The following is a 25,410-nucleotide window of genomic DNA, read 5'->3' as shown; positions in this document are numbered from 1 at the left end:
GCCCTGGGCTGTGAGATAATCCATCCGGCTCAAAGCTTGAAACAGCAAGTCATGGCAAAATTTGAAATATAAGGACGGTCTAGGGAGACCATAACTCAGTAATGTTTTACCGTCTGACTGCCGTGCTCCACGCGAAGCAGACAATTCTGATCCACATCACTAGCACTTGCGATTACATCCCACGATAAGCAGCCTTTATGACTCGTGAAAGACTCCCCTTTCACTCTGGACCTTGTCAATTCCCACACACACTCACAATGAATAGCATAACGTGACAACGATCGAGTTCTGTTCCTGGAAGACATTGCAGCACTCGCCATTCGCTACCCTGGCTGCTGTCCGAGCGCAAGCCACCCACTGAGTCCAATCAGGAAACCGGTCTGCATCGGCAAGGACGACGGGAGTGTAATGGATGGGAGCAGAGGATGCTTTTATCCCAGACTCACCCCGCCACTCTTGTCTTTGTCCCCAGCGAGATGGTCCGTCCTCGACTCGGACCCGAGTTCGTCGACTATTTCGACACGATCAGCCATGGAAGACCTCTTTCGTGTCTTGTCTAGCCGCCAAGAGGATGGCAGCCCATCGATATCGGATTTTAACACGGCCCAACAGAGGGCGTTCGGAGTCAATGGGTCATTGATCATCGTCATAGTCTTTGTCATGGGTGTCAGGTTATACACGAGGTTCTCCATCACGAAGTCTATCGGGGCTGACGACTGTACGTGCCATTGGAATAGCTTCTTAGTCGGGGCGTTCTTGCTGACCAACACAATTCTATAGTTATGATGATTGCCGGAACCGTGGGTATCAAACTTATTCTTTTCAATGCATCGAACTTTATTTGACAAGTGCGATATAGATCGCCACAATCCTGCAGTCTGTTTGTGTCATGAATTCCGTGAGACATGGCCTAGGGAGAATCAGTGAGCTAGACAATACAAGGCCTAGATCTCTCTTGCTAACTAGAGACAGGAGCTGAAATACCGTCGAACGAGTGGGAGCCAATGTTACTGGTATGTTTGTTTTCTGAGTCTCCCCGAGAATTTCCAAACCTCAACGAGGACTCACTGACCCCGCTCCCCTGCGCAAAGTCGCTCTATATCTCCCGATTATTCTTCGCCGTCGGCAACGTGCTCGTCAAAGTCGGTCTTCTGTTATTCTATCTACGCCTCGATAACCGACCAAAGATGCGATGGACGGTGTATGGACTCATGGCAGCAGTGATCGGATTGGGAATATGCCACTTCGTCATGTCCGCCATTGAATGCACTCCTGCCTCGGTATACTGGACATCCAAGGGGAGTCACGAAATTTATGCAGAGTACTGTATGCCGGCTGCGGTGCAACAGGCATTCTGGGACGCTGCTGGGGTGATTGTCATTGTCACAGACATTTGTCTTTGGATCTGCCCGATTCCCATGATTTGGGGCTTGCAATTACCGCAGGTACCATCACCGTGGACATACCTCGAAAGTTCCTCGCATTTGCTGACATGGAATGGTAGCGGCAAAAGTGGGCGGTATCGGCAGTGTTTGCGCTGGGAGTGGTTTGCGTTGCAGGTAAGTCGAAATCCGATGATACTGTTGTCCAATTGACGGATTGAGCTCTGAAAAAGTCAAGCAACTGACCGGTGTTTACAGCTGGCTGCGTGCGCTTCTACTACGTCCGACAATTGGCAAACGAACCCGAGATATACCGGCAGTTCGCTAGCTCACTCATTTGGTACGCCGTTGAGCTCTACGTCGCCATCTTCTGCGGCTGCTCCTCTGCACTCAAGGCGTTCTTCAAGACGTTCTTTCCAGCACTGTTGGGCTTCTCTTCATGCAAAACAAAGTATCCGCTGGGGAGCAATGGCAAGGAAGGACAGGGGAATGGAACGCGATCTTCGTATCCTCTACAGAGTCTGCCGAGCCGACATACCGGATACAAAGCTACCATCACATCAGGCGGGAGAGGGAGGGGAGACGAGACGAATATGGGGAATGTATCGAGAAACGACAGTGAAGAGGCTATCATACACGGGGTTTCAGAGGGCTGGGATGCTCCTAAGGGGTCGGAAGTGCAGCAGAAGATCCGTAGAGCTTCTACTGATTCGAACACGAAGTAATGAAGTACTGATGCATGGTTGCAGGAGGCAGAGCGCCAAAGCTGCGCTGTGGGGCATCTTTATGCGACATAATGTTAGTATCTACTCTTTATACATGCATGAATGACCCAATTCCCTCATCGATTTCTAAAGACCCAAGCTGCTCTGACCAACGTATCTGCATGTGACTTTGCAGTCACATAAAGAGCGGGATCTCGAGCGCTTTGAGACGTGATCGGAAACCCAATCCCGGGTTCCTCCAGCCCCCGAGTCCCACTCCGCTCCCGAAACTCCGCCGGTTCAATCTCCGCACTCAAACCTCGACGGCTTCCTGTGAGGTTGAATCTCATGCCGCGAGGCCCGCGAGTGCTAGCGCCAACTCTAGAAAGCACAGGCGCCGGCGACGCGCCGCTTGGATTTGTAACATTGTCCCCACAGCTGCATGTCGTGGTTGGCGGAGTTGAATTGAGTTTCCCAGGGGGTGCAGTCGACACTCGATAGACCTCGCGTGTAAGTCGCCAGCTTCGTCGGGTTCGGGATGAGAATGCGAAAGTTACGATAACGACGGCGGACGAGGAGGAGAACCATTTGGAAACATCGGTCTAATGATATTCATGACGAGATACATAAATATCCGACTTCAACCTCATGAATGTCTTTTGGATCCGAAAGTAGACCAAGTCCCCGATCCTCACCCTTGATCCCTCATTTACAACTAAGAAACGAACTCTATAAAACACCCAGAATGTCTAGATACGCCGAAGCCTTCCAGACCCCCAAGGGACCAGGCGACGCTCGCCCAACAGCCCTCCAAATCGTCCAAGATGAAGGCCTCATTGGCAAACTCACCGGCAAGACCATCCTCGTCACCGGCGCAAACCAGGGCATCGGCCTCGAAACCGCTCGCGCGCTCTATCAAACCGGCGCCACCGTCTACCTCGGCGTCCGCAGCCGCGAAAAGGGCGAGAAGGCAATCGCAGATATCACCGCCTCCACCAAGAGCGAGACGCCCGGGTCTCTAGACTTCGTGGAAATGTCCCTCGACGACCTCTCCTCGGTCCGCAAAGGCGCCCAGGACTTCCTGTTCAAGAGCGACGGCAAGCTCAACATCCTCGTCAACAACGCAGGCATCATGGCCCAGACAAAGACTATAACTAAAGACGGCTTCGAATCGCAATTCGCCACGAACCACCTGGGCCACTTCCTCCTCTTCCAACTTCTGAAGCCCGCCCTCCTCGCGTCCGCGACGCCGGACTTTTCTTCCCGCGTCGTGGTCGTCTCGTCCATGGCCCACCGCGCCAGCGATATTCGCTTCGAGGATATCAACTTTGATGAGGAAGGATCGTATGAGCCGTACACGGCGTACGGTCAATCCAAGACGGCCAACATTTACTTCTCCAACGAGATTGAGCGGCGGTACGGGGCCTCGCGGAACTTGCACTCCACCTCACTCCACCCAGGCGCCATCCTGACGAGCATGGCTGCGTCGCAGAACGTCGACGTGGACGCGATCAAGGCCAGTATGGGAGAGGAGACGTTCAACAAGCTAATGAGCACGCTCAAGAACCCGGAGCAAGGGGCCGCTACCAGCGTCTACGCCGCCGTGAGCAAAGAGTGGGAGGGCAAGGGCGGGAAATACCTCAACGACTGCGCCGAGGCCGGACCTGGTGTCGGTGGCTTCACGCCTGCGACGACGGATCCTGGGTATGCTTCGTGGGCGTACGATGAGGAGAAAGCTGCGCGGTTGTGGAGGGAGTCGTGCAAGATGGTTGGAGTTGAGGATGATGCTTAGCGCTTTTTGTCCTGTGATGATGGGGTTGCCATGGGGTTAGCAGGGGTTATCCGAGTGAGATTTGAAGTCTGAGACCCTTTGTCTGGCTTCCTTCTTGTGGTCAGCGCTATGCATCTTTCGGTCGTCACCGTCAGAGAGGTATGCATGTCGTAAGCGGACGCCAATGCCCTGGATAAAGTAGAGACTACGTTAGCACTAGCTATTGGCGGAAATGCGATGGATTTAACCCAAATCTCACGTCGCGCGGGCTTTCAACCTGCCAAGTGCTTACATGTGGGCAACCGTGAGAATCGGCTAAGATGATCCCCGCATGAGCTTTGATGAACCGATGGGACAGCTTGGGTTAAACGTACATGCAGTTAGCCAGGGCAAGTTTCTTTGTCGCTGATAAAAGCTTCCGTCTGCCACCGGGGACTACAATTTTGTCTAGTGATAGATCTATAGTCAATAGGCTCATACAACAACAACCTCATCTACAGGTCCAAACGTGTCAAAATGGCGTCCGATTCTATGCCGCCAGACTTCTACGTCAAAGCCCTTCAATTCACAAAGAAGGTCTACAGAGATGAATACCCAGCCATCAAACCAGAGAACTCCGAGCTCTCCCTCGCCGGCAAGGTTGTCGTAATCACCGGCGCGAGCCGTGGTATCGGTGGTAGAGTAGGTTGTCTCTTCCTCTTGAGAACAAGCTTCGACTCACTAGCTTCTAGGGAATCGTGCCAGCATTTGCTAGAGCCGGAGCAAAGGCTATCGTTCTCGTGGCCCGGGACGAGAAGAAGCTCACCGCCGTCGCGGCAGAGGTCAAGGAGCTCAACGCCAATGTCGAAACGCTCGTCTACCCCGTCGACATGACAGACGAAGCGGGCATCAAGGCCCTCTTTGAGAAAGTGAACGCGACGTACGGCCACGCAGACGTCCTAGTCAACAACGCCGCCGTGCAGACCTCTCTCGAGCTCATCACAAACAGCGACCCAAAACTCTGGATAGACGACCTGGTATGTAGAAAGCCCGAATATTCCCTCCTGTCCCCGGATGATACAGGAGAAACATCCTCGCTAACTCGGGAAAAAAACACTAGACCACCAACGTCAAGGGAACCTTCTACCCAACCTTCCACTTCCTCAAATCCCTCCCCTCAACCAGCCACGGCCACATCATCAACATCACCACGATAACCCACTGGGTCGTGCCCACAATGAGCTCCTACATCATCGCCAAGCTCGCGACGCAGCAGCTCAACGCCCACGTCGCCGCCGAGCACCCGGACAACGTCACCACCGTCTCGGTGCACCCGGGAATGGTCCACACCGACATGACCATGGACCGGTTCCGCCCCTTTGCGCACGACACCCCCGCGCTCGTCGGCGGGACGGCCGTCTGGCTTTGTTCGGAGAAGGCGCAGTTCATGAACGGAAGGTTCGTCGCGACCAATTGGGATGTCGAGGAGTTGGTGGAGCGGAAGGGGGAGATTGAAGAGAAGAGGTTGTTGCAGGTCGATTTGAATGGGCAGTTTGGTGCGCAGCAGTTTGAGTAATAGAGAGGCTGATTTAGCACGAGAATGCTCGGCAACATTGGGTCAGATCAATGCACACCGACCAAGGTTAGAAAGTAATTCAAAAATGAACATGTGATTAGTCTAGATTCATAAGTATCCAGCTCTATGTCTATATCATGAGATCTACCCGAAAATCCCCAAATATTTTGCGCCATGCAATGCTCCAGGGTATACACTGACAATGATGGTACAAAAAACGAACTCTATATACCGAAACCGATTCCCAACACTTTTTACACAACTCGTAAACCATTTTAAGCCTCAGACCTTGGAGGCCACTTGACACGCCTTTCGGCGCGGACGTACAGGTTGTTCGGGCGAATGAGCTGGAACATGGGATCGTACTCGACGGGGCCCTCCTGCGCCAGGCTGAACTTGTAGCGGTAGATGAGCTTGGGGAGGAAGACCTTGACCTCCTGCAGGGCAAAGTTGAAGCCGATGCACATACGCGGGCCGGTGGCGAAGGGGATGTACGAGGCGTTGGGTCGGTTCTTGACCTTGTCCGAGTCCCAGCGGTCCGGGTCGAAGCGGGCCGGGTTGTCCCAGACGAGGTGGTTGTTGTGGATGTGGTGGATGGCGGGGATGCAGATGGAGTCCTTCGGCAGCTTGTAGCCGCCGGGGAGGATCATGTCCACCTTTGAGGTGCGGGCGGGCTGGTAGGAGGGGTTGTGGCGGCGCTGGGTCTCCTTGATGTACTTGTCGAGGAAGGTCAGCTTCTGGGTGAGGTCGGCGGTGATTTGGGTGTTTTCGTCAAAGCCGTTGTCGATGAGCTCCTGGAGGAGGCGCTCCTGCATGCCGGGGTAGGCGACGATGCCGTAGAGGAGCCAGGAGAGGAGGGAGGAAGTGGTGGTGAAGCCGGCACCGGTGGCGACGACGAGGGGCTCCATGATGCGCTCCTTAGGCAGCTTGTTGCCCTTGCTGTCGCTGGCGCGGAGGACGTAGTCGACCATGTTGTCGGCCTGAAGGGCGGCCTCCTGCAGTTCAAGGTTCTCTACACCCTTGGAGGCGTTGTTGATGGACTCGTTCATCATCTCGACGATACGGCCGCGGGCGTCGCGGAGGCGCTGGGGGTCGCCAAAGGGCAGGGAGGCGTACCAGCTACCCATGGAAGTGATCTTCTTGTTGAGCTCGAGAGACTGGGCAATGCGGATGACCATCTCGTGGGGCGGGGCGTCGACGGCGGTGAAGTGCTTAAAGTCCATGCCGAGGACGAGCTTGCCGACGGCTTGGGACCCAAGCTTGAGCATGTAGGGGTAGACATTCCAGGCCTCCTCCTTCTCGTCGAGCTCGTCAAAGACCTTGAAGGAGTCCTCAATGGTAGCCTGCATGGTCGGGGCGTAGTGACGGACGGCCTTGGGGCCGAAGGCGGGTGGGAGGAACTTGTGTACCTCCTTCCACTCGGGGGTATCCGTGTCGCCGAGGAAGACTCCGGACTCCTTGTTCTTGATAGGGTACAGCGGATGACCGGGGATAATGTTCTTTGTGAAGAAATCGCTCTCGGAGAAGAAGATGTTGGCGATGGCCGGGTCGTTGGTGTGGTAGATGACGGATCCCATGTTGGTGGTCTTGAAGATGGGGCCGTACTTCTCGAAAAGGCGCTGGTGGTTACCGAGATGGTCAGGGTAGACCTCGAAGTAGTTGCCGATGAAGGGCAGACCAGAAGGACCGGGAACTTCGCGGACGGGGTGGCCGTCAATGGTGATGGCAACGGGGCCCTCGGCGGCGAGAACATCGGCGACTGTTGTCAGAGCCTCATCTCCGGAGACGAAGCCAACGCCTTGTGGTTGTATTAGTTGACTATCAAGGAGCTGTGGTATGGCAGGATGTTGAGCTTACCCTTGTGATCGACGACGGCAAAGTGAGAGGCAGCGAGATGCTGAAGACCCTCCTCGTCTGTTGAGGCGGGAATCTCAAACTCTGTCGTAACTGACGGGTCTTCACCCAACAGGTGGAAGCGTTGTGATGACATTGTGTAGGATGTGATGTGTGGATGGAGTCGGAGGAGCGCACGAATCTGGAGACGTCCAAAGTAATTGTATTCAGGATGTATGAAGTAGTAATAGTAAAGTAGACAAGACAAGACTTCCAATCCTGAAAGCTGCTATGCTAGATGGAGGGGGATGCAGCCCGTTGACGATATATAAGAGAAAAAAAGAGATCGCAATCAAAACAGTACGTACCCATGGAACATCACAATATGGCGCAGCTTATCCAATCCGATCCCAGGCAATGTCGATTCTTTGGGTGGGAACACACAACAGACACACAGACCGAACAGCTGGCCCGATGAGTGACGACTGACGAGCGAAGGAGAAAAAAAAGTGGCCTGCCGAGGTTCATCTCAAGGTCCCCTTGACCCAAGGACCATGACTTCATGGGCGGCGCTCAAGTCCGAAAAAAACAAGCGGGCCGTGAGGGTGAGACGAATCCATTCGAGTGTCGGCTCCGTGGCCGGCGTGGAAGAGTGGAACACGGTGAAAACAAGCAACAGACTCGTAGGTTCCAGACTGCAAGTGCAGAGTCAAAAAAAGATGTGGGCGCGGACGGAGAAGAGCCGCGGTTCTGGCATGATGACAGCGGAAATCTGAACCATCGCGGAAGGAGGACGGACACAAGAGGAAAATCGGAGATTTGGAGCACGTTTGATGCGCCGCGATAGGGCTAAACAAGGGTGATCTGCGCTAGAGGCGTCCAGGTGCCGAGGCGAAAGAGCCAGGGGTGGATGCTTGGCTTTGAACTTTGGTGCATTGGATGATTTGATAAGCTCCAAAATGGTGTTTCTCGAAGGTCGGGAGTCGAAAGGGAGGCCACATTGACAGAGGGGAGACGAAAGGGAGAAGAGGAAAGCTGCAGAATTTTGCAGCACAAGGGGGGCAGAGTGGGGGTCCATCGTGGCTGACTCCAGGTACGTACCGAGGGTTTAAGTGGCTCCGTCGCCGTTTTGTCGTTGCTCAAGTCCCGAAGTCCGTGGCCTCGGCTCGTTTCGTGCCACCTACGTAATCATCCTCTGTTTTCATTGGACCACGCACCCACGAGCTTTGGTCATAAATGGCATGATGCATCCAATCATCGGCCGTCTTCTTCCGGATGCCGTCCGGTTGTGGGTCTCGTGTTATTTTCGTCAGTTCTGCCACTCGGCCCCTGAGACCGAACCGTTAGTTACCGTACCGCACCATCATGCTATGCCACTGATTTCATCGATAACAACCTTGAGGGTACGGATTTCCAGTGCAGGAACGAATCTCGCAGTTGCTACCTTAGTGTTAGTACGTCTAGACAGAGCCGCGGCTCGTCTCTTGGCCTTCTGGCAGTCTACAATGTAGTATCCCTATCCGTGTTTGTGATGGTGTTGGCTTTACACTTTCTTGTCCTAGTTCATCTCTATTTACTTTTAGGCTTGGCTGATTTACGATGACGATCGCACTTTTTTTTTCTGCCTCCCTCGTTCTCGCAAACCAACACTTCAAGAATTCTGCCCCTATAGCACGTAAGAATGCATCATATGGAGGCGCTGAGTAGCTGCAGGAATAATGGTAAAAAGGGAACCGACTCATGCATTTCTCTGGAAATCAAGGCATAAACGTCAATCAAGTCATCAACCCGCTCATCGTGTCGGGACCGCCGAGGTACATCGCCGTAAGTGGGCCCGGGTCCCGGCATCCAATCCCGTGTCTTCGCTTTGTCAGTCGCGCGCCCCACACGCCGACCGCCGGCCGAATCTTTCCAGATTCATCTCTTCTGCTCATTCCAAATGGATCCCAATCCTAGCTTCTAATGGTCCCAAGCTTTGGGAACGTTTTGGAGCTCCCGAACAGAAAGCTCCATAACTTCGTACCCTGGGCACCATCGACTTTATCGCGCAGAACAACGCGCGCAGGGTCCCCCGATGATGCCCACACTTTATCTCTGTGCCTCGGCATCTTTGCCCTTCGGACATTACCCTTGTTTCCTTTTGTTTTTTTTTTCGGTCTCATTCTCATCCAATGCAGTGAGGTGTATCTTCTGACGAGTGACGACGATTCTGGATTTCCTCTGGTAAATTGTGGATATACCTAGGCATCTTTTCCGCTGGCAAATGTCGCCATGGCCTCGCCATCTTTCGATAAATAGGAACGCTGCACTTCCCACCCGTTCCGAAGCCCGGCCCTCTGAAGTAAAAGGGGTCCTGTTCATTGTAACCTTGTCCAACATCACGATCGACATCGATCTTTCCCATTTCTTAGATAAGATAGTAAAATTCTCTTTTATATCATCAGCGCGAAACGACTCTGCAACAGTGTAACACCACTACTTCTCACCCCGCCCCCTTTCCCAAATTCGACCATCTCTTAGAGATACCTACACTAAACACACATACACAATGGCGGCTACAGAGTCAACAGTCGGCCCAGAGTTCACGGCCAAGGAGGTTGCCGCGCACAGAGAAGCAAACGACTGCTGGATGGTCATCCACGGTGAAGGTAAGTCCAATACCCACCAAACTGCACTTCCCGAACTCGTCCAAAGACCACCATACTGACCCGCCAAACAACAGTGTACGATGTCTCAAAGTACCTCCACGACCACCCCGGTGGCGCAGATGTCCTCGTCGAGGCCGCCGGCGTCGATGCCTCAGAAGCCTTCGACAACGCAGGCCACTCCGAAGACGCCTACGAAATCATGGCCGACTTCAAGGTCGGCAAGCTCAAGGGCGTGAACAAGCGCTCCGCTCCCAAGGCGGTTCGCCTCCAGCCCAAAGCCACTCCCGAGAAGAAGACCTCCGGCTCCGGCTCAGCAGCTCGCGTCGCATCCCAGGCCGCCGCTGCCGCCCTTTTCATCGGTCTCGGCGCAGTCGCCGCCCGCCACGCCTCCTCCACACCCGCCGGCCAGGACGCCATCGCCGCCATCCAGAGACTCAACATCCAGTTCCCCGCATGGCTCTCCTTTGGCAGCGGCGCCGCTCGCTCCAAGCGCACCGGCTTCGGCTTCATGGAGGGCTTCGCCGTCGCCTCGGCCTTCTTCGCTGTCGCGGGCTCCATCGCCGCAAAGGAAGCCTCCAAGCTCCTCCACTACGAGCTCACACCCATGCACTACCGCCCGCACAAGAAGATCCCCAAGGTCGCAAAGGCCAACCCTCTCAACCAGCGCGGCTGGCTCGACCCGGTCTCCTACCACCCCCTCCCGCTCGTCGAAAAGACCCTCCTCGCCCCCAACGTCTACCGCTTCGTCTTCGAGCTACCCACCCCGTCCACGGTCCTCGGCCTGCCCATCGGCCAGCACGTCGCCATCAAGGCCGAGATCGACGGCAAGTCCGTCTCCCGCTCCTACACGCCCACCTCCAACAACGCCGACCTCGGCAAGCTCGAGCTCGTCATCCGCTGCTACCCCGACGGCGCCCTCACCGGCAAGTACCTCGCCAACCTCGAGGTCGGCGACGAGGTGCAGTTCCGCGGGCCCAAGGGCGCCATGCGCTACCGCCCCAACCTGGCAAAGAAGATTGGCATGCTCGCCGGCGGCACGGGCATCACCCCCATGTACCAGCTCATCCGCGCCATCTGCGAGGACGACCGCGACACCACCGAGGTCAGCCTCATCTACGCCAACCGCTCCGAGGCCGACATCCTGCTGCGGGACGAGCTCGAGGCATTTGCGAGAAAGTACCCCAAGAACTTCAAGCTGCACTACCTCCTCGACTCGCCGCCCGAGAACTGGGCCTACGGCACCGGATACGTCACGCAGGAGATGATGGCCGAGCGGTTCCCCGCGCCCGGTCCGGAGTCCCGCGTCATGCTCTGCGGCCCGCCCGGCATGGTCAACGCGGCCAAGAAGTCGTTGACGAACCTGGGCTTCGAGAAGCCTGGTGCCACTTCCAAGATGTCTGATGCCGTTTTCTGCTTCTAAGCTGCTTCGCTTGTTGGGGGAATGACATAGAGAGATACCATGGGAAGTTGTGATTATCATTATTTTGGAAACTTTTTTTTCTTGTGTCAATATTCATGGGTTGCATCGTAACGGAGTCGAGGAACGGGTGCATCGGGGTTGGTGTCTGGATTGATGACATCCCATCTGTACCATTGTTGATACCTTCCTGTAATAGACTACAACATCTCCTTTGTCATCTTTAGAGATAGAAATGAACAACCACAACAAACTCTGAAGCTTCGCAACTCTTTTTTCCTGAATCCCCTGATTGATTGGTCCATCAGGCTTCAACAGTCTCGCCGAACTTCCCTCACTCATCCCTCTGAGTAGATCTTATACTGATGACTTGTATGCATGATGTCAGGATGAAGCGGCTTTCCTTTGGTATCCCTTCTTATTCCCCAATCACCATGATGATCCTACTTTGATGCTATGCCGCGGCGGCATTGTGGGAGGTCTGCACTAACGACACCCCGTCTGCTTTGAAGTGATACTATCTCGCAGCGAAGAGCCTTGTGTTTTAGTGAATCTGGACCTTTTCTGCGGCACCTGAAGGCATGTCATCTTTGGGAAGTCGAGGCATCCATGAGGAATCCAGATGGTGAATGCAAAAGTCGCTGTTTATGCGCCGTTCTGCTGGAAACTGATGGCTGCTATGTGGGAAGGGGGTGTCCCATTATGCCTCATATTGCTCCCAAGGCTTCTTGTTCCGGGCCTCCTCGCTCCTTAGGTATTCTCTCGTCGCCATGAGAGCTTTGCCCAGCCGATTCTCACCCCAGTGTTGACGGTGAGACAAGGCATGTTTAGCGGTATATCCAATCCCCCAAACGCGATCCTTCGACGCAGCCTCGCAGAGCAGCCGATCGCCTGTGGATAGCAGTCTTCGGCCCAAGGATGCGTTCTGTCCGAACTTTGCCTTGTTGCCTGTCTCGACGACGGCGCTCTTGATCTGATCCCAACTCTCGTTCGTGAACCCATCGACATTTTTGCCTAGCCTCTTCTGTTCCTTGGGGCTGCTTGCCGCTAGGACTTGATCTTGTGTCGGGATGTCGTAGAATCTCGCAGCTTTGCAGTACATCATAAATTGCTCAGCGCAGTTGAAGGTTATGGTTCCATCAGGGTCTGTCTCGTCTATGGTGTGTCCAATGAGGTCAGAGATCTCTGCTCTGGATACGCTGAAGCTCGACTTGTGCCATTGGCAAAATTCTCCCCATTCGCCATCAGGCATGTAGAAGAAGAGTGGGTTGTCAGCCTGGTTGCTTCCTGGCTGATTGATTGTTCTTGGCATTGTGGCGTTCTGGTGGTGGTCTCCGTTGTGTTTCCGTTGGCAATCCCTCTGAGGGGCTCGGAAACTAATTTGGCGACGGATAAGTATTAGGCAAGGGATTCGAGAGTAAACATGGTATGGCCTCTTCTGTTGTCTTCTGTTTGATAATAATCTACGTAGGAAGGGGCATACCGTCATTTTATAGTCAATTATAACAACCAGCCATCCGGGTGACTTGATCTTCTTTCAAATAGCTCGGAGATAGCATTCAAGGTTGAGTCGTACCACGGTACTCCTCTGGAGTGTGGGTATATTTTCACGTGTATCCTTTTGCCCCTAATTAGAAGAATCCTTTTCAATCTGCTCAGTTGCCTTAAGATCCCATTGATATCCCTAGAATGAACAAAAACACGTAGGGTTACACAGCACAGCTACATCTCAATCAGGAACCGTTTCTACTAAGTAGTTAGATATCTGCCATGCAAAGATGTTTCCCAGTGCTGTCTTACGTTTAACTCCCATTCAATCACTTTTCAATCGAGTGTGACAACGCATCATGGGAGCAAATGCTTCATCAAAGCGGATGGTAGAGAACATCCATATTACAATTAAGGTATGTTCTTCGAAACTTGCAATCAGACAGCCAAGCCACAACTCTTTCTCGCTATGATTTCGTCGATAGCCGCTTTTCCGCCATCGTCGTATGAGTGGCCTCAGCTCCGAACTTGCCCCCATTCATAGAAAGAGGCCTGGCCTGTCGATTTCCCATCCACTCCCACGGTGAACCAGGCGGTGATGAGTGCCGATTATTACACGATCTCCGCGTAAACCCAGCTTCAACATCATAATCTCTTGAAGTCGGAGACATCCCGTCATGAAGAAGCGGCACCTCTCCACTTGTCACCCTCCTCATCTCAGCAATCGTCGAAGGCCGCAGCGTCATGCTCTCGTCCCGCGGAATCATCCTCCCCCGCCTCGACGTCGTCCACGTTCTCGCCTCATACGACAGCTGAAACTCCATCGTCTTCATGATCCCCGAGGACGGCGGCTCGGTCGCTGCCCCGTCTGACGATATCGTCGATGTGGTGAGCGTGGTATCAGCAGTGAGACAATCGAAGCCGCCGCCGCTGGCCCCTGACCCGCGCCGTAACGGAAAGGCCCATGACGCCCGACTCCTTGGCGGCGGCACCGGCCGCATCTGATTTGCCTGTGGGCCGGAGGAGATCCGGGATTCGTATGAAAAGTCGTCGAACCGCAGGCGTAGTACGTCGTTTTTAGATGTGCCTCCGCTTCGAAACTCGTGCTGCCTCCTCTCTGTTCTGTCCGATAGCGCCATTGAGTCGTTTGTGATTGTTGGAAGGTCCCGTGTTCGCCAGATGCCCCTTTCGTATCCCCGCCGTTGTCTTTTCCCGAGGATATGTCGAACCAGCGGGGATAGAGCCGGCGCACAGGCAGCCGCTATGCCAATACCGGGCTCGATGTTGCTCCAGATGGCGAGATATGCTGTGTCGCCTTGGGAAAGTAAGTAAATGACCAAGCCTTCCTATAGGGGAGCTTTCTTGAGACGTACGAAGAAAGTTTTCCTGGTTGAGCAGTGCTGGAACAGCTACTGCGCGCACTATGGTCGCAATGCTCGCTCTAAAGAATACGGGAGGCGATTAGTGAGTCTAGAAGCTTTTGCGTATGCTGGTACACGAACAAGCAGGGCGACATACATGGATGCGAAGCCTAGCAGCAGAATGACTAGTAGCTTCGTCTTTAGGCGCATCTGCAGCGACCAGACAATCAACAACGGCAGAACGCCAAAGGTCCAGTCCGCGAGGCAGTTCAGAATTGCGAGGGTGTATGTGCAGCCAAGCACGACGCTATCTGAGAAGCAGCTGCCTGGTGTCCGAGGGCCCACGTCCCAGAATACGTGAAGCGGTCTGCACTGGAAGATGACCAGGACGAAGTACAGGGACCCGAACACGAATGTCGAACAGAGGAGTATTCGAAGTGTCCAGATGTGTAAAGGTACAATGGCAATGCTGAGCAACAGTAGGCCAACGCAGACTTTTAGGAGTAGAGTAGTAATCAGATAAAGGAGTTCGCCGGCGAAGAAAAGCTGCAGATCGAGTATCAGCTCTCTAGTGCGCACAAGGTGGAAAGAGTTCAAACTTGTTGGTTCGCCATTGAGGAGTCATCTACACATACCTGAAGAGCTATCCTTCTGTCCTCTGGCGAAAACTCTACAGCATCATGTCCAGACCCATGGAAGACTGCTGCGATATCCGTAAGAAGGTACGCGGTGAATGTAATCTGGACCAAGCATATGAGCTTGTCATCGAGAGTGAAGACCCGTGTCAGGAAAAGCCTCGAGTAGATGCGCAGCGGCACGGCGACCCAGGTGAGGCAGAGGCAAAAGATGGCGACCGCGATAACGCGACGAGGTCGGTGCGGGTCAATGTCGACGTCTACCATGCCGCGACATGAGGTTGATCGTACCTGATGATTGCCACTGCTGCATCAGGGAAATTGCGGCAGGGGCAAGAAAGGACAATCAGAAGGAGAACAAGGTAAGAAGATCTAGGGAGCCAAAGTCGGCCGTATTCGTTGGCATGCGATCCGTAGGGACGGCACCCTAATGAAAGAAGGTCGGGTTACGCAAGGATCGGAACCATCCTCTCTCCTGGATGCGGGGATGGGGGGTCCGCTTGAGCTCAAAAGAACGTAGAGACAAAAGTCCAGATAGAAAGAATAGACTTTGAACCGGCACCTGGCTCAAGCTCTTGGATCGGCACCACGCCCAGAGGCCACGGGCCGGGTATTGACGTCGGAAAGTCTGATGGACGTGGAAACCATCTCGCCTTCTGAAGATCAGTTATCCACATCTGGACAAAGGGTGTCCCCAATGGAATCCAAATGGGTACTCCCCATGAAACGTGGGATAAGCTCGCCCAAAGCTTGAGCTAATTACTGACAGCTGGGAAGAAAGAGGCATTGGCGCGTGCTCCTCTAAGTCCAAAATGCGATGTGGCATTGTGCGAAATGCGACGATTCATCCAAAGTCACTCGCCCTGCCCGTTCTAGTCGTCCCTTGTATGCCCCTCTACCTCGATCCAATGAGCTTCTCACTCGATTGTTTTGGTCTGATGTGGTAAATAGTCTAGGTTTTGTCGAGCCTCTAATGCAATTGCAAACGGATTAGCACGGAGCAAATGCAGAAATTTCAGGTACGCTGCAGCCATGCACGACGATCAGATGGAATGTGGGGGGGGGGGTGCCACGGATCATATCACGAAAAAGACATCATAAATGATATGATTGAAGGGGCGAAGAACTCATGGTTTGAGACATTTGCTTGTCAGCTTTCCATCTTGGGACGGTGGCTTGAAGTTTGGAGAGATATTGGGGCTCTAGTCTACTTGAAAAGTCGACGGAACAGGCAATAAATACGAACTTGCACTGGCGTCAGACGATCTGGACCTTTTGCGCCGCGCGCGACTTTCCTCCCACAATCTCTGATATCGAGCTTACGTCCAGCTCAGCCACGCCGCGCAGTACTGGCGCGCCTCAACTCCAAAGGTGCCAAAGTCCCCAAGGTCATCCATCTACTCCATGTTTCTCAGGCATGGGCCCGATACGATCGAATGCGAGATACGTCGAGCCAGATACGAGACATCCCACAAACCAGAACAACTGGTAAGAGTCTCCCACACCCACCCAAACTTCGCTAGGTACCGTGGCTCTTTGCGCTAACCCATGAATGGACATCCAGGCTCCAAGCACCCAAGAAACGGCCGCCCGCAGAATTCAACCTCTGGTCTACCAGTAAATGCTGGCGGATGAGTCACTTTACAGGCCGGTAAGCTTCATGGTCCGCTTGCGGATGAGGAAGTCATCGGCAAACATGATTCCCGTGAGCGGACCGAGGAAGACGTTGAAGCTGCCGACCACGGTTCGAAAGTTGCTGGCACTGTTAAGCAGTGACAAGGGCTGCATGACGAAGACGAAGACGATGGTCAGAAATCCCCTGCGGCGGATCGTAAACCATCGCGGTAGCAGCGCGGCTAGATCGATACCCGCGACTCCGCAGTTGAAGGCAACGACCATGCCAAAATACGATAGCATGAAAGCGATCCTGGCGAACACAGCCCCAGCCCGGTCGCCGAAATTAGCCTCGTTCTTGCGCACAGCATCTAGGAAGGCGTAGGGCTGCTATAGCAGCATCCCTTCGTTGGGGTAGAGCGTTGCCGCGCACGATGTGCAGATAATACCGATACAGGCCACAATGATGGTTCCCAAGGGTTCCATGATTAGCTGAGCGAGGACTTGGTCCCCTGGTTTCCGTGCAAAGCGGGTGTAGTCGGACTGAGACCACATATGCTTAGCGATACCTCCAGTATAGCCGTAACCATGGCTACGACAGCCCAGCCTAAGTCTCCCCCTTGCGCAGGCTTGATTCCAGAGACCTTGCTCACATCTGCAAGAATGGCACCTCCACCGCCCGCACGAGCTGTGCCCCAGATCGATAGCATAAAACGGCTGTCACCACCGTGGTCGAGGCGGAAAGTCACGGCTTGCGATGGTTTTCTGTGCTGAACCACACTGATGGCAAACAGAGCAGGAAGTACAGGATGAAGGAGATGAGGTCATAGACTTTCATCGTCCCGTTCGCAAGCTCGGAATCCAAATCGAGGTGCGATGGCCAGACGCAGGTCAATAGGACCCTCAATCATTAGCTCCCATACCACGTGTTGGTGGCTGTCCATACAAAAGACTCAGAATGGCCCGGTCGCGAGATTAGTCCACACAGCCTCAAATCTTGTTTGCACTGGGAAAGGTAAGGTAAGATTTAAGGTCTAGACTTACCATGGGAAACAGATAACCCCGTATACCCTAATTCTGCTTCGTCCAAAGCGGAAACCCGATATGCCGCTTTGCGCCAGGGTGGCCTCCACCTATGCACACAAACCCAACAAAGGTGTGAGCGACGACGATTGCAATCATCGATTGCTTTAGCCCCATCAGTTTACGGATCGTTGCCTCTAGTTACCTCGCGGAATGGGCTAAATCGCTTACCCAGCCGTTCAGGCCCAAGGAGATCGAGGAAGAACCCGTCGTCTAAGCGCCAGTATTGAAAGATCCGGAGACCACCCATAACCCCACAAACTCCCAAGGACTGTAATTGGGATGGGATTGAGGAAACGGACGGGGATCTTTGTCGACGTAGATGTCCACTTCAGTGTCTGTATCTTGATTTACTTCTACGCGCCGAGTTAGACGGCGGCTCTGTGACAAAGGAGATGTCATTGTTGCAAGTAAGACCTGAAGATGGGGAAAATTCAGGATAGGTTGCGATTTCAATTCTAGAACATCAGGGCGTTTTCTTCCCTGTTCATTCTTTCCCAAATTTGAGTGAAGCTTTCGACTAGGCCTACGACGCGCAGAAAGGCCTGAAGCAGTCGAAGTCCGTCAGCATCTGCCTACCGACCTACCTAGTTTCTAGGACAATCTATACGCCTATCACACAAAGCTCATGAGGCTCTTGCGTCGGATGACTTTGCATTCGCGCTCCACCTGCCTAGAGATTACTTCGACGAATATGTCAAGTGGCCAGAGGCGGGAATGTTCAGTAGACGAGCAGAACGGAATCGGCGCAGACACTGATGTCAAATGCTTCACCATTGTTACTCAAGACTCATCTGGCAGTCCCGAAGTACTCAGCAAGTCCGGCCACTGGATCAAGGCGGATCCCACCCCCGGCGCATTCGTTGTCAACATTGCCGGCTGCTTCATGAGACGGACAGATGACTTCTTCGTGTCAACGATCAACAGGGCCATCAATAAGAGTGGAAGTGAGAGGTATTCTGCTGCGTTCTTTTTCGGATTTGATAGAGCGAATATATCGGAGTCTGTGTCAACATGCGTGAGTGAGAGCAATCCCGTGAAGTACTCCATCATGACAGGGGGGATATCTCATGCTTGGCGCGCGAAGAGGCAGAGGAGTAGCGGGTTTTCAACCTCAAACACATCAGATGAGACTTATATATTCCGAGGATCCGTTTGGAAAAGATCCGTCTCCGTCTCATCAAGTATGCTTCGGTAACGTGCGCTGTCTTAGGGACACATAATCAAAGGCTCCTAGAACCATGACGGGCAGGTTCAAAAGACGGAATTCCTTGCGGGCTAGCTGAATAATGCATAACATTTGTCTATGCGAGATGACAACTATTAGTGAACAAGTTGGATTACTGATAACATAAGCCCTTATTGAGGCATAGTGGGTCGCCCATCAGTTGCTTGGGAGTTTATAGTTCACCGTTAAATATAACAAGTATTGCTTGACATCAAATAAGGTTTATTGGTCCTGGATCTGGCTTATAGGCGAAGGAGACGGAGTCATAACTTCCGTCGGGCTGGGGCAGCATCAGAATCCTGGGAACGAGACATCAGACGTGACCAGCTTCGACTTGGTAACACACAATCAATGAATCAAATAATAAGCGCAAAAGCCCAGAAAGCAAATGATTCTCTTTTCAGATTTGAAGAAATTTTCCAACGACGAAACGACATTTTCAATACTTCGGTGATGTCGTTGTGGTCTGTGTGATCGGAACGAGCGGGCGAGGCTTGCTCTTGCAGCCCACTTAGTACAAAGCTTAGCACTTCAAAAGGGGGAAAAGCGAATGCGACATTCGACTTTCAACTCCTAGCTGTTTCTTAGAGTTTCCTTCAATTTAATTGAACTTCAAACAGTAGTAGTATTCAATGCCGCGATTTCGTGCTGGGTCCGGTATACTTAAGCCCACACCAATCCGGTCTTTCAATGAATGTTAGACGTTAGAGTCACATCTCGTTCAAGGCGATTGAAGCAAACAACATCAACTCAATCGCTCCTCATAACAATCACTACTTCATCAGTTAGTCAGGCATTCTCCCAATACTCAAGAACCGGACTTGCATTCCTAACATTCCACAGTGCATCTCAAGACAGCAACCCTCTTGTTCGCCCTGTCTAGCACAGTCTTGGCCGAATATATCACCGTCTTCCACGCCAGCTGTTCACCAGCACCACCTGCCGCGTACAATGACAGCCTGCGCAACTGGAGGCAGAGAATCTGTGAGACGGAGTTGAAGGGGAGCTACTACGATGAGGACGACCAGTGCCAGGTGGTGGATCCCGTTACTGCGGACACCAAGAAGGTCTACCATCCAACCCTTGGCGCAGCAGGTCAGCCCAACATTAAGACGAGATGCACCTGGTCATGATAGGGTATTGAGAAAGGAACGTAGAGCCCTACAACTAGACTCGCAATTAATTGCGCCCTTAGCATTCTTATCAAAACGCGTATAATATTGAAGGAAACCCGGGTCTGTATCCAGCGCGATCTCGATGGCGGATGCATCTCAGGATCCCGCTCGGCACGGTGGGTCTCGGTGGAGTTGAGCCCACAGATCTAGCTTGCCTTGCACGGATGTCACCGAGAATGTAAAGCTCCGATGCACTCTCACCGGACGAAACTGTTGTGATGATCTCAAGGTTACATCACCGTACTTGAGACAGCGGTAATCGACCAACGTCGTAACTCGGGTTTGCATATGGCGACGGGGCACTGACTTCTCACATTTGTGAACTTTTCCAAAGTCACCGTCATTTACCAGTTTACCACTAGCAATCAATAGACTTAAAGTTCTAACAGATGCTGTAAGTGTGAGAAGATCGAATTCTGGTATTGCATAATGTTCACCATCGTTGACATGTCAGTCACATGGCAGAGAAGTGGCAGACATCGACGATACGAAAGTTTTTCCGAAAACTATATGCTGAATGGGGGTCGATAACGTTCAGATGCTCCCGGACCATTCTTTCTGAATGGGCCACTTTTATGTCACTATGAGGCTGCAAAATCCATCAAATTGTTCCACTTGACGTAACTATCATTGGATCCTGTGACGCTGATATTGCGTTCCGCATCACATCTCACGAGCGTCTATGATGACGTTTCACAGACAAAATTGGTCACCGGTTGACGGTCTCGCCAGCCTATAAGTATTGAAAAACATCAAAGACAAAGAGGTTCCTGTGAACTCATTTTCTGGTCACCCTATCAAACCCCATTTTTGGTATCTTCCAATTGCATTGAGCCAAACATACCCAATCCTCAGTAACAACAACATTGCGACATCGCTACTAATTGCTGTTCAACCTCCTTCCAACATGGCAGACCAGATCCCCCAACAAATGCGCGCAGCGACAATCAAAGACTTCAACAAAGGCTATGAGGTAAAAGACGTAAAAGTCCCGACCGACCTCGGCCCAAATGACGTCCTCGTCAAGATTGCCGCCGCAGGCTACTGCCACACAGATCTCCAAGTCCAACAGGGCGTCTACGCCTCCGCCGGCGCAAAGCCAGGTCTTGTCGGCTCCCACGAACCCGCCGGCACAATCATCAAGCTCGGTTGCGAAGCAGGCAAGCAGGGTCTTCAAGTCGGTGACCGCGTTGGTTCCATCAACACTTATGGCTGCTGCGGCAAGTGCAACTCGTGCAACCAAGGGAAACAGGTCTGCGATAACCTCGTCGGCATGCTGGGGCTTACGCTGGACGGCGGGTTCGCGCAGTACATGAAAGCCGACGCCCGTGTCGTCGCCAAGATTCCCGAATCCATCCCCTGGGCCGAGGCCGCGCCCTTATTCTGCGCTGGCGCGACGGTCTACGGCGCGCTGTGTGCCGCGCAGGGGCATAAGGGCCAGTGGCTTGCTATCGTGGGTATCGGCGGCCTGGGACACCTCGGTGTACAATACGCCAAGGCGCTGGGGTACAGGGTCATCGTCATCGACAATAGACAAGAAGGACTCGACCTAGCCAAAGATGTGCCCTCACACCTCAAGCCCGATCGCACGTACCTCATTGACACAGAAGAGTCTCAGAAGAAGGTTGTGGAAGAGCTTCAGGCTTCATTCTATGATACCAACCCTGGTGTCGACCGCGTCGTCATCACAACCGAGGCACGGCCGCTTATCAGGTTCGGACAGCAATTCTTGCGCAAGGGTGGCGTTCTGGTCGATGTCGGTCTTCCTGCCGATGGGCCTTTTGAGGTCGATCCCTTTGCGCTGAATTTCAAGGAGCAGACTATTCGTGGTGCGTTGATTTGCACTCCTGAACGGAGCAGGGAGATGGTGGAGTTGCATGCAAAGAATGGTTGCAAGACGCACGTTGAGAAGACGTACGATGTTGAACAGGCTAACGAGATGGCGGAGCACTATTTGTCTAACCAGCTCAAGGGCCGCTTGTGCATGGTTTTCTAGGGGGCTAAGAGTTCGAGCAGGGGTTCGGTATAATTATAGCAGCTTGCTTGAATATCAGATGAATAATGAGATGATGATACAAAAAGCCTTCACATGGGCCTGCTGATGCACCGGATGTGCAAAGGCTCTTGCCAATAGTTCAGAGATTCCATCTAGGGAAGACGCAAGTGAATGCTCGTAATTATTGCATTTGGTTGAGCCCTCTCGTCGGTGGCCAGATCAAAGCCGTTCAGGTCTTACCAGAATGCACGCAGTTCTTTTGACAAGACAGTGCTGGTGGATCGAGACATGGCGTTCCAGGTGCCAGTCTGCCACATGCAGACATTGAGTATATTCTGAGCTGCGTAATGTAACATACGACATGAACCGTTATATGACCTCTAGATACCATATGTAGGTAGTTTCACTATTGAGGCCGAATATTTATCAAGACATTGTCTCTTTTCCCGTGGGTCCTATCGCCGGCGGACGCGTGTAAGAAGACCAGTCAACAAGCCCGGTCCCATGGAGGTTCTCGTACAACGCAGTGGCGTAACATGCCAGGTAATATTCGAAGCCGACGTATCTCTTCGAACTGCCATCAATCTCAGGGTACCCGTCTTCATTCTGTGGCTCATAACTCTGCACGGTGTCTGGAGTCCAAGAACCATCTACGACTGCGATAACCATTGGAGGAAGTAGCAATCGGAACATAGGATGGCCAGTGTATGCGTTGTCTGCATTCTGGAATTGAACAACGGTGGCGAGAATTTGCTTGTCGACGTATAGAAAGAAGCGGAATCGAGGTAGCTCTGCCCCGGTTTTGCTCCAGAAGAAGCCGTCGCCGGCGGGAATGTTCTGAGTCGAAGTCCATTGATTGAAGTGTCGCCTGAGGTCCTGTCTCGAGGCATTCTCAAGGGTGGCACGATCCTCAATAACATGAAAATCGAGATACTGTTCTAACAGCTCAGCTCGGCGATTCTTGACGAGCCATTCATGGGCAAAGTCCTTGAGCTGCGACAGGTAGCGGACCCAGAGATCTTCATCATCGTAGGTACAACGATATATGACGAAGCCCCAGGTGGGATAATTGAGGTCTCTCATGTCTTCGCAAGTCCTCCTGAATGCGTCAAGTTTCCAGTCAGAGCGATGCCTAGGTAGCTCTTCGATTTTGCGCGTGGCGAAATATTCTTCCATGCTGTGAGACATGGCTGGCGACTCTTAGGGTTGTGCGATAGTTTCCGGTAAAGGCTAGGCGAAACTGTGCCGCAGGATGGATGCTGTTGGAAGTTGTTGTCAACCAGAAAAGAGGGCGCTACCTGTTTTTAAAGCGGTTGGTGATAAAGATGGGGCTTAACATCCTAAGCAAACAATACACCGCGCACCATCCCTGTCCACGTAGGCGTTCTTGGCAGCATACGCGATGTTGGTTTTCCCCTGCTCGCAATAAGCTCTTACGGCATGGTCAACCGACTGCTCCCTTTGGTGTAAGACTTGCTTTGACTTACGTCCCAGAAGGAAGCCTGACTACTTTGAAACAGGGCTAGGGGGAAGTTCTATGCCAGGTCCGATATTTAGGTGCAGCCCGAAGAATGACAGAATATCAATGCCTCCGCTACTAGTCGACCAGGTTGTCTTGGCGATGAATTTTTTTTCGTCTGAGGCATGTCGTGAGCAGCATCATTTGTGTGTCTACTTTACTCGACACGATCGAATTCCAGTCATAGGAGCTCATTGATTCGAAGAATTGAAACGGCTATTACATAAGACTGCATCGTTCCACCAAAACCGAGTGTTTCGAGATACTCATTTCAAGTAGGCGATTTCAGTCCAGAACCGTGTGATTCTGCCCTGCCCTGCCAAAGTTCAACGTACAATATAAGTCCAGCGCCCTCGTACAGACGGAGATGATAGGAAATCTTTATTAAATATCATAACGGTCGGTCTCATCATGAACAGGACGGTACGTAAAATAATCAAAAGCCGCACGTCTCGCAGTCCCATTCAAATCGGACGCAGCAACACCAACAAACGCACCCGTAAAGCTTCCATGCGCCTGGTGCCCACCACATTCATCCGAGATGATGGAAGCATCATACACCGGCCCAATAGCCTTGAGTTCCTCGCCCTCGAGAGCATAGTAGAACTGAAGCTTCGGCCCGCGGATCGTCAACGCAAGCTTCACCTTGCCCGTATCAGGCAGCGCAACCGCTTCGGGAAACGGCATCGTGAGATCGCCGTCGGGCCACGAAGCCTCAGAGCTCTGAATCAACAGCTCACGCTTCCCGTCCTCGTGCGCGGTGACGGTCAGGTAGAAGAAGTTGTAGCGGCAGTAGTACGCTGTCAACCCTGCGAACTCGCGCTCATCGGTGGGCGCAAAGTCGACGGTGGTCTCAGCGTCGTAGGAGAAGTGTGTCTGCCTGCGGGCGACGAGCGCCTGCTCGAACCAAGATCCGATCGACTCCCTCCCGATGAGCGTCAGCTTCCCGTCCTCGGTTGAGAAGATGCGCTCGGGTTCCGGCGTCCGTAGCCACTGAAAGTCTTTGGGCAGGCCGTTTTCAAATGTGTATTTCTTCTCAGCCCAGTACGAAGTGTCATCTCTGGTACCAGGGACCTCGACGTACAGAGACGGTACGGGACCGTTCTTGACGTAGAGCCAGTCATCATCACCCCAGTACGCCTCCTGGATCGCGGTCTCGCGTCCGAGAACGCACCGCCTCTTCTCCGTCGTGGGACGCCCCGTCAGGTGAACCATGTACGTCTTTCCGTCGGGCGTGTCCACGATATCACCGTGGCCAGCGCGCTGGAGCGCCGCGTTGGGCGCATCTTTGGACGTGATGACGTATTTTTGCGGGTGAAGCTCGTACGGACCCCAGAGATCGCGAGAACGAGCGAGGGTGCAGGCGTGCTCGTACGCCGTGCCGCCCTCGGCGGTTAGAAGGTAGTACCACCCGTTGCGTTTGTATAGATGCGGGCCCTCCACGAGAGCCAGCTCGGTGCCGCGGAAAATGTTCTTCTTTGGACCGACGAGCTTTCCGGCTTTCGGGTCGAACTCCTGGAGAACGATACCTGTGAAGGCGTGGAAGCGGCGGCGGTGGTCCCACATCATATTGACGAACCACTTGCGACCGTCGTCATCGTGGAAGAGCGATGGGTCGAAGCCGGACGAGTTGATGTAGAACGGGTCGGACCAGGGCCCTTCAATGGCTGGCGCACTGACAATGTAGTTGTGGGTGTCCTTGAAGGAGCCGTCTTTACGCTTGACATCGGTGAAGACCAACCAGAACTTCTCGCCGTCGTGGGAAAGGCAAGGGGCCCAGACACCACAGCTATCTGGGTCACCGCGCATGTCAAGCTGACTCTTGCGACTCAAGGGTCTCGTGACGAGCTCCCAGTTTGCCAGGTCTTTGGAGTGGTGAATCTGGACGCCGGGAAACCATTCAAAGGTTGATGTCGCGATATAGTAATCATCTCCGACTCTCAATATCGAAGGATCCGGGTTGAACCCGGGAAGAATTGGATTCCTAACTTGAGGCATTGT

At 53.1% G+C, this 25,410-nt stretch overlaps 12 protein-coding genes across 12 annotated transcripts; 6 read left to right on the top strand and 6 right to left on the bottom strand.

The window, feature by feature from the left end:
* Positions 1–531: 531 nt before the first annotated feature.
* HER10_EVM0002801 (uncharacterized protein) lies at positions 532–2,107 on the top strand (the record flags this gene model as incomplete). Its single annotated transcript, XM_035472496.1, has 7 exons — positions 532–718; positions 781–800; positions 860–923; positions 973–1,013; positions 1,092–1,445; positions 1,505–1,559; positions 1,641–2,107. The coding sequence occupies 7 exons, from the start codon at positions 532–534 to the stop codon at positions 2,105–2,107; spliced, it is 1,188 nt and encodes a 395-aa protein (XP_035335780.1).
* Positions 2,108–2,831: 724 nt separating this feature from the next.
* On the top strand, positions 2,832–3,878 carry HER10_EVM0007456 (uncharacterized protein; the record flags this gene model as incomplete). Its single annotated transcript, XM_035477011.1, has 1 exon — positions 2,832–3,878. The coding sequence occupies one exon, from the start codon at positions 2,832–2,834 to the stop codon at positions 3,876–3,878; it is 1,047 nt and encodes a 348-aa protein (XP_035336223.1).
* Positions 3,879–4,373: 495 nt separating this feature from the next.
* Positions 4,374–5,412, top strand: HER10_EVM0007538 (uncharacterized protein; the record flags this gene model as incomplete). The annotated part of the gene is made up of 3 exons (XM_035477091.1): positions 4,374–4,538; positions 4,589–4,965; positions 5,079–5,412. 3 exons carry the CDS (start codon positions 4,374–4,376, stop codon positions 5,410–5,412), a joined length of 876 nt encoding a protein of 291 aa, XP_035336225.1.
* Positions 5,413–5,658: 246 nt separating this feature from the next.
* On the bottom strand, positions 5,659–8,252 carry HER10_EVM0005252 (cytochrome P450). The gene is made up of 2 exons (XM_035474874.1): positions 7,270–8,252; positions 5,659–7,210 (listed from the first exon to the last, which is right to left on the bottom strand). The coding sequence occupies exons 1-2, from the start codon at positions 7,400–7,402 to the stop codon at positions 5,688–5,690; spliced, it is 1,656 nt and encodes a 551-aa protein (XP_035336013.1). The 5' UTR covers positions 7,403–8,252; the 3' UTR covers positions 5,659–5,687.
* Positions 8,253–9,239: 987 nt separating this feature from the next.
* HER10_EVM0009570 (oxidoreductase NAD-binding domain-containing protein) lies at positions 9,240–11,434 on the top strand. Its single transcript, XM_035479055.1, has 2 exons — positions 9,240–9,893; positions 9,968–11,434. The coding sequence occupies exons 1-2, from the start codon at positions 9,794–9,796 to the stop codon at positions 11,311–11,313; spliced, it is 1,446 nt and encodes a 481-aa protein (XP_035336404.1). The 5' UTR covers positions 9,240–9,793; the 3' UTR covers positions 11,314–11,434.
* Positions 11,435–12,010: 576 nt separating this feature from the next.
* HER10_EVM0011415 (uncharacterized protein) lies at positions 12,011–12,622 on the bottom strand (the record flags this gene model as incomplete). The annotated part of the gene is made up of 1 exon (XM_035480848.1): positions 12,011–12,622. One exon carries the CDS (start codon positions 12,620–12,622, stop codon positions 12,011–12,013), a length of 612 nt encoding a protein of 203 aa, XP_035336575.1.
* A 643-nt stretch (positions 12,623–13,265) lies between these two features.
* Positions 13,266–15,618, bottom strand: HER10_EVM0007184 (uncharacterized protein; the record flags this gene model as incomplete). Its single annotated transcript, XM_035476749.1, has 4 exons — positions 14,795–15,618; positions 14,317–14,705; positions 14,172–14,239; positions 13,266–14,113 (listed from the first exon to the last, which is right to left on the bottom strand). The coding sequence occupies exons 1-4, from the start codon at positions 15,059–15,061 to the stop codon at positions 13,266–13,268; spliced, it is 1,572 nt and encodes a 523-aa protein (XP_035336199.1). The 5' UTR covers positions 15,062–15,618.
* A 433-nt stretch (positions 15,619–16,051) lies between these two features.
* On the bottom strand, positions 16,052–17,893 carry HER10_EVM0003925 (NCS1 nucleoside transporter; the record flags this gene model as incomplete). The annotated part of the gene is made up of 9 exons (XM_035473586.1): positions 16,052–16,152; positions 16,225–16,328; positions 16,440–16,779; positions 16,858–16,966; positions 16,996–17,125; positions 17,158–17,310; positions 17,508–17,596; positions 17,663–17,704; positions 17,735–17,893. 9 exons carry the CDS (start codon positions 17,891–17,893, stop codon positions 16,052–16,054), a joined length of 1,227 nt encoding a protein of 408 aa, XP_035335884.1.
* A 292-nt stretch (positions 17,894–18,185) lies between these two features.
* HER10_EVM0008123 (2OG-Fe(II)oxygenase superfamily protein) lies at positions 18,186–19,852 on the top strand (the record flags this gene model as incomplete). The annotated part of the gene is made up of 2 exons (XM_035477656.1): positions 18,186–18,438; positions 19,563–19,852. The coding sequence occupies 2 exons, from the start codon at positions 18,186–18,188 to the stop codon at positions 19,850–19,852; spliced, it is 543 nt and encodes a 180-aa protein (XP_035336280.1).
* Positions 19,853–20,647: 795 nt separating this feature from the next.
* Positions 20,648–21,910, top strand: HER10_EVM0009299 (alcohol dehydrogenase GroES-like domain-containing protein). The gene has a single exon (XM_035478790.1). It carries the CDS (start codon positions 20,802–20,804, stop codon positions 21,888–21,890), a length of 1,089 nt encoding a protein of 362 aa, XP_035336379.1. The 5' UTR covers positions 20,648–20,801; the 3' UTR covers positions 21,891–21,910.
* A 406-nt stretch (positions 21,911–22,316) lies between these two features.
* On the bottom strand, positions 22,317–23,149 carry HER10_EVM0008088 (uncharacterized protein; the record flags this gene model as incomplete). The annotated part of the gene is made up of 1 exon (XM_035477622.1): positions 22,317–23,149. Exon 1 carries the CDS (start codon positions 23,076–23,078, stop codon positions 22,317–22,319), a length of 762 nt encoding a protein of 253 aa, XP_035336274.1. The 5' UTR covers positions 23,079–23,149.
* Positions 23,150–23,793: 644 nt separating this feature from the next.
* On the bottom strand, positions 23,794–25,407 carry HER10_EVM0004381 (glycosyl hydrolase family 43; the record flags this gene model as incomplete). Its single annotated transcript, XM_035474029.1, has 4 exons — positions 23,794–24,410; positions 24,477–24,795; positions 24,853–25,128; positions 25,192–25,407. The coding sequence occupies 4 exons, from the start codon at positions 25,405–25,407 to the stop codon at positions 23,794–23,796; spliced, it is 1,428 nt and encodes a 475-aa protein (XP_035335933.1).
* Positions 25,408–25,410: the final 3 nt, after the last annotated feature.

This window comes from Colletotrichum scovillei (genome assembly GCF_011075155.1).
Source record: "Colletotrichum scovillei strain TJNH1 chromosome Unknown Contig00003, whole genome shotgun sequence".
In the NCBI taxonomy this organism is placed as follows: Eukaryota; Fungi; Ascomycota; class Sordariomycetes; order Glomerellales; family Glomerellaceae; genus Colletotrichum; species Colletotrichum scovillei.
The sequence above is the reverse complement of the archived record's forward strand: the minus strand, read 5'-3'. Positions and strand labels throughout refer to the sequence as shown.

Excerpts from the sequence above, each read along its gene's own strand:
- HER10_EVM0009299 (XM_035478790.1), top strand. The coding sequence starts at position 20,802 with ATGGCAGACCAGATCCCCCAACAAATGCGCGCAGCGACAATCAAAGAC.
- HER10_EVM0009570 (XM_035479055.1), top strand. The coding sequence starts at position 9,794 with ATGGCGGCTACAGAGTCAACAGTCGGCCCAGAGTTCACGGCCAAGGAG. Across the intron at positions 9,894-9,967 it reads GATGGTCATCCACGGTGAAG|TGTACGATGTCTCAAAGTAC; the intron begins GTAAGTCCAATA and ends GCCAAACAACAG.
- HER10_EVM0005252 (XM_035474874.1), bottom strand. The coding sequence starts at position 7,402 with ATGTCATCACAACGCTTCCACCTGTTGGGTGAAGACCCGTCAGTTACG. Across the intron at positions 7,211-7,269 it reads TGCCGTCGTCGATCACAAGG|GCGTTGGCTTCGTCTCCGGA; the intron begins GTAAGCTCAACA and ends TACAACCACAAG.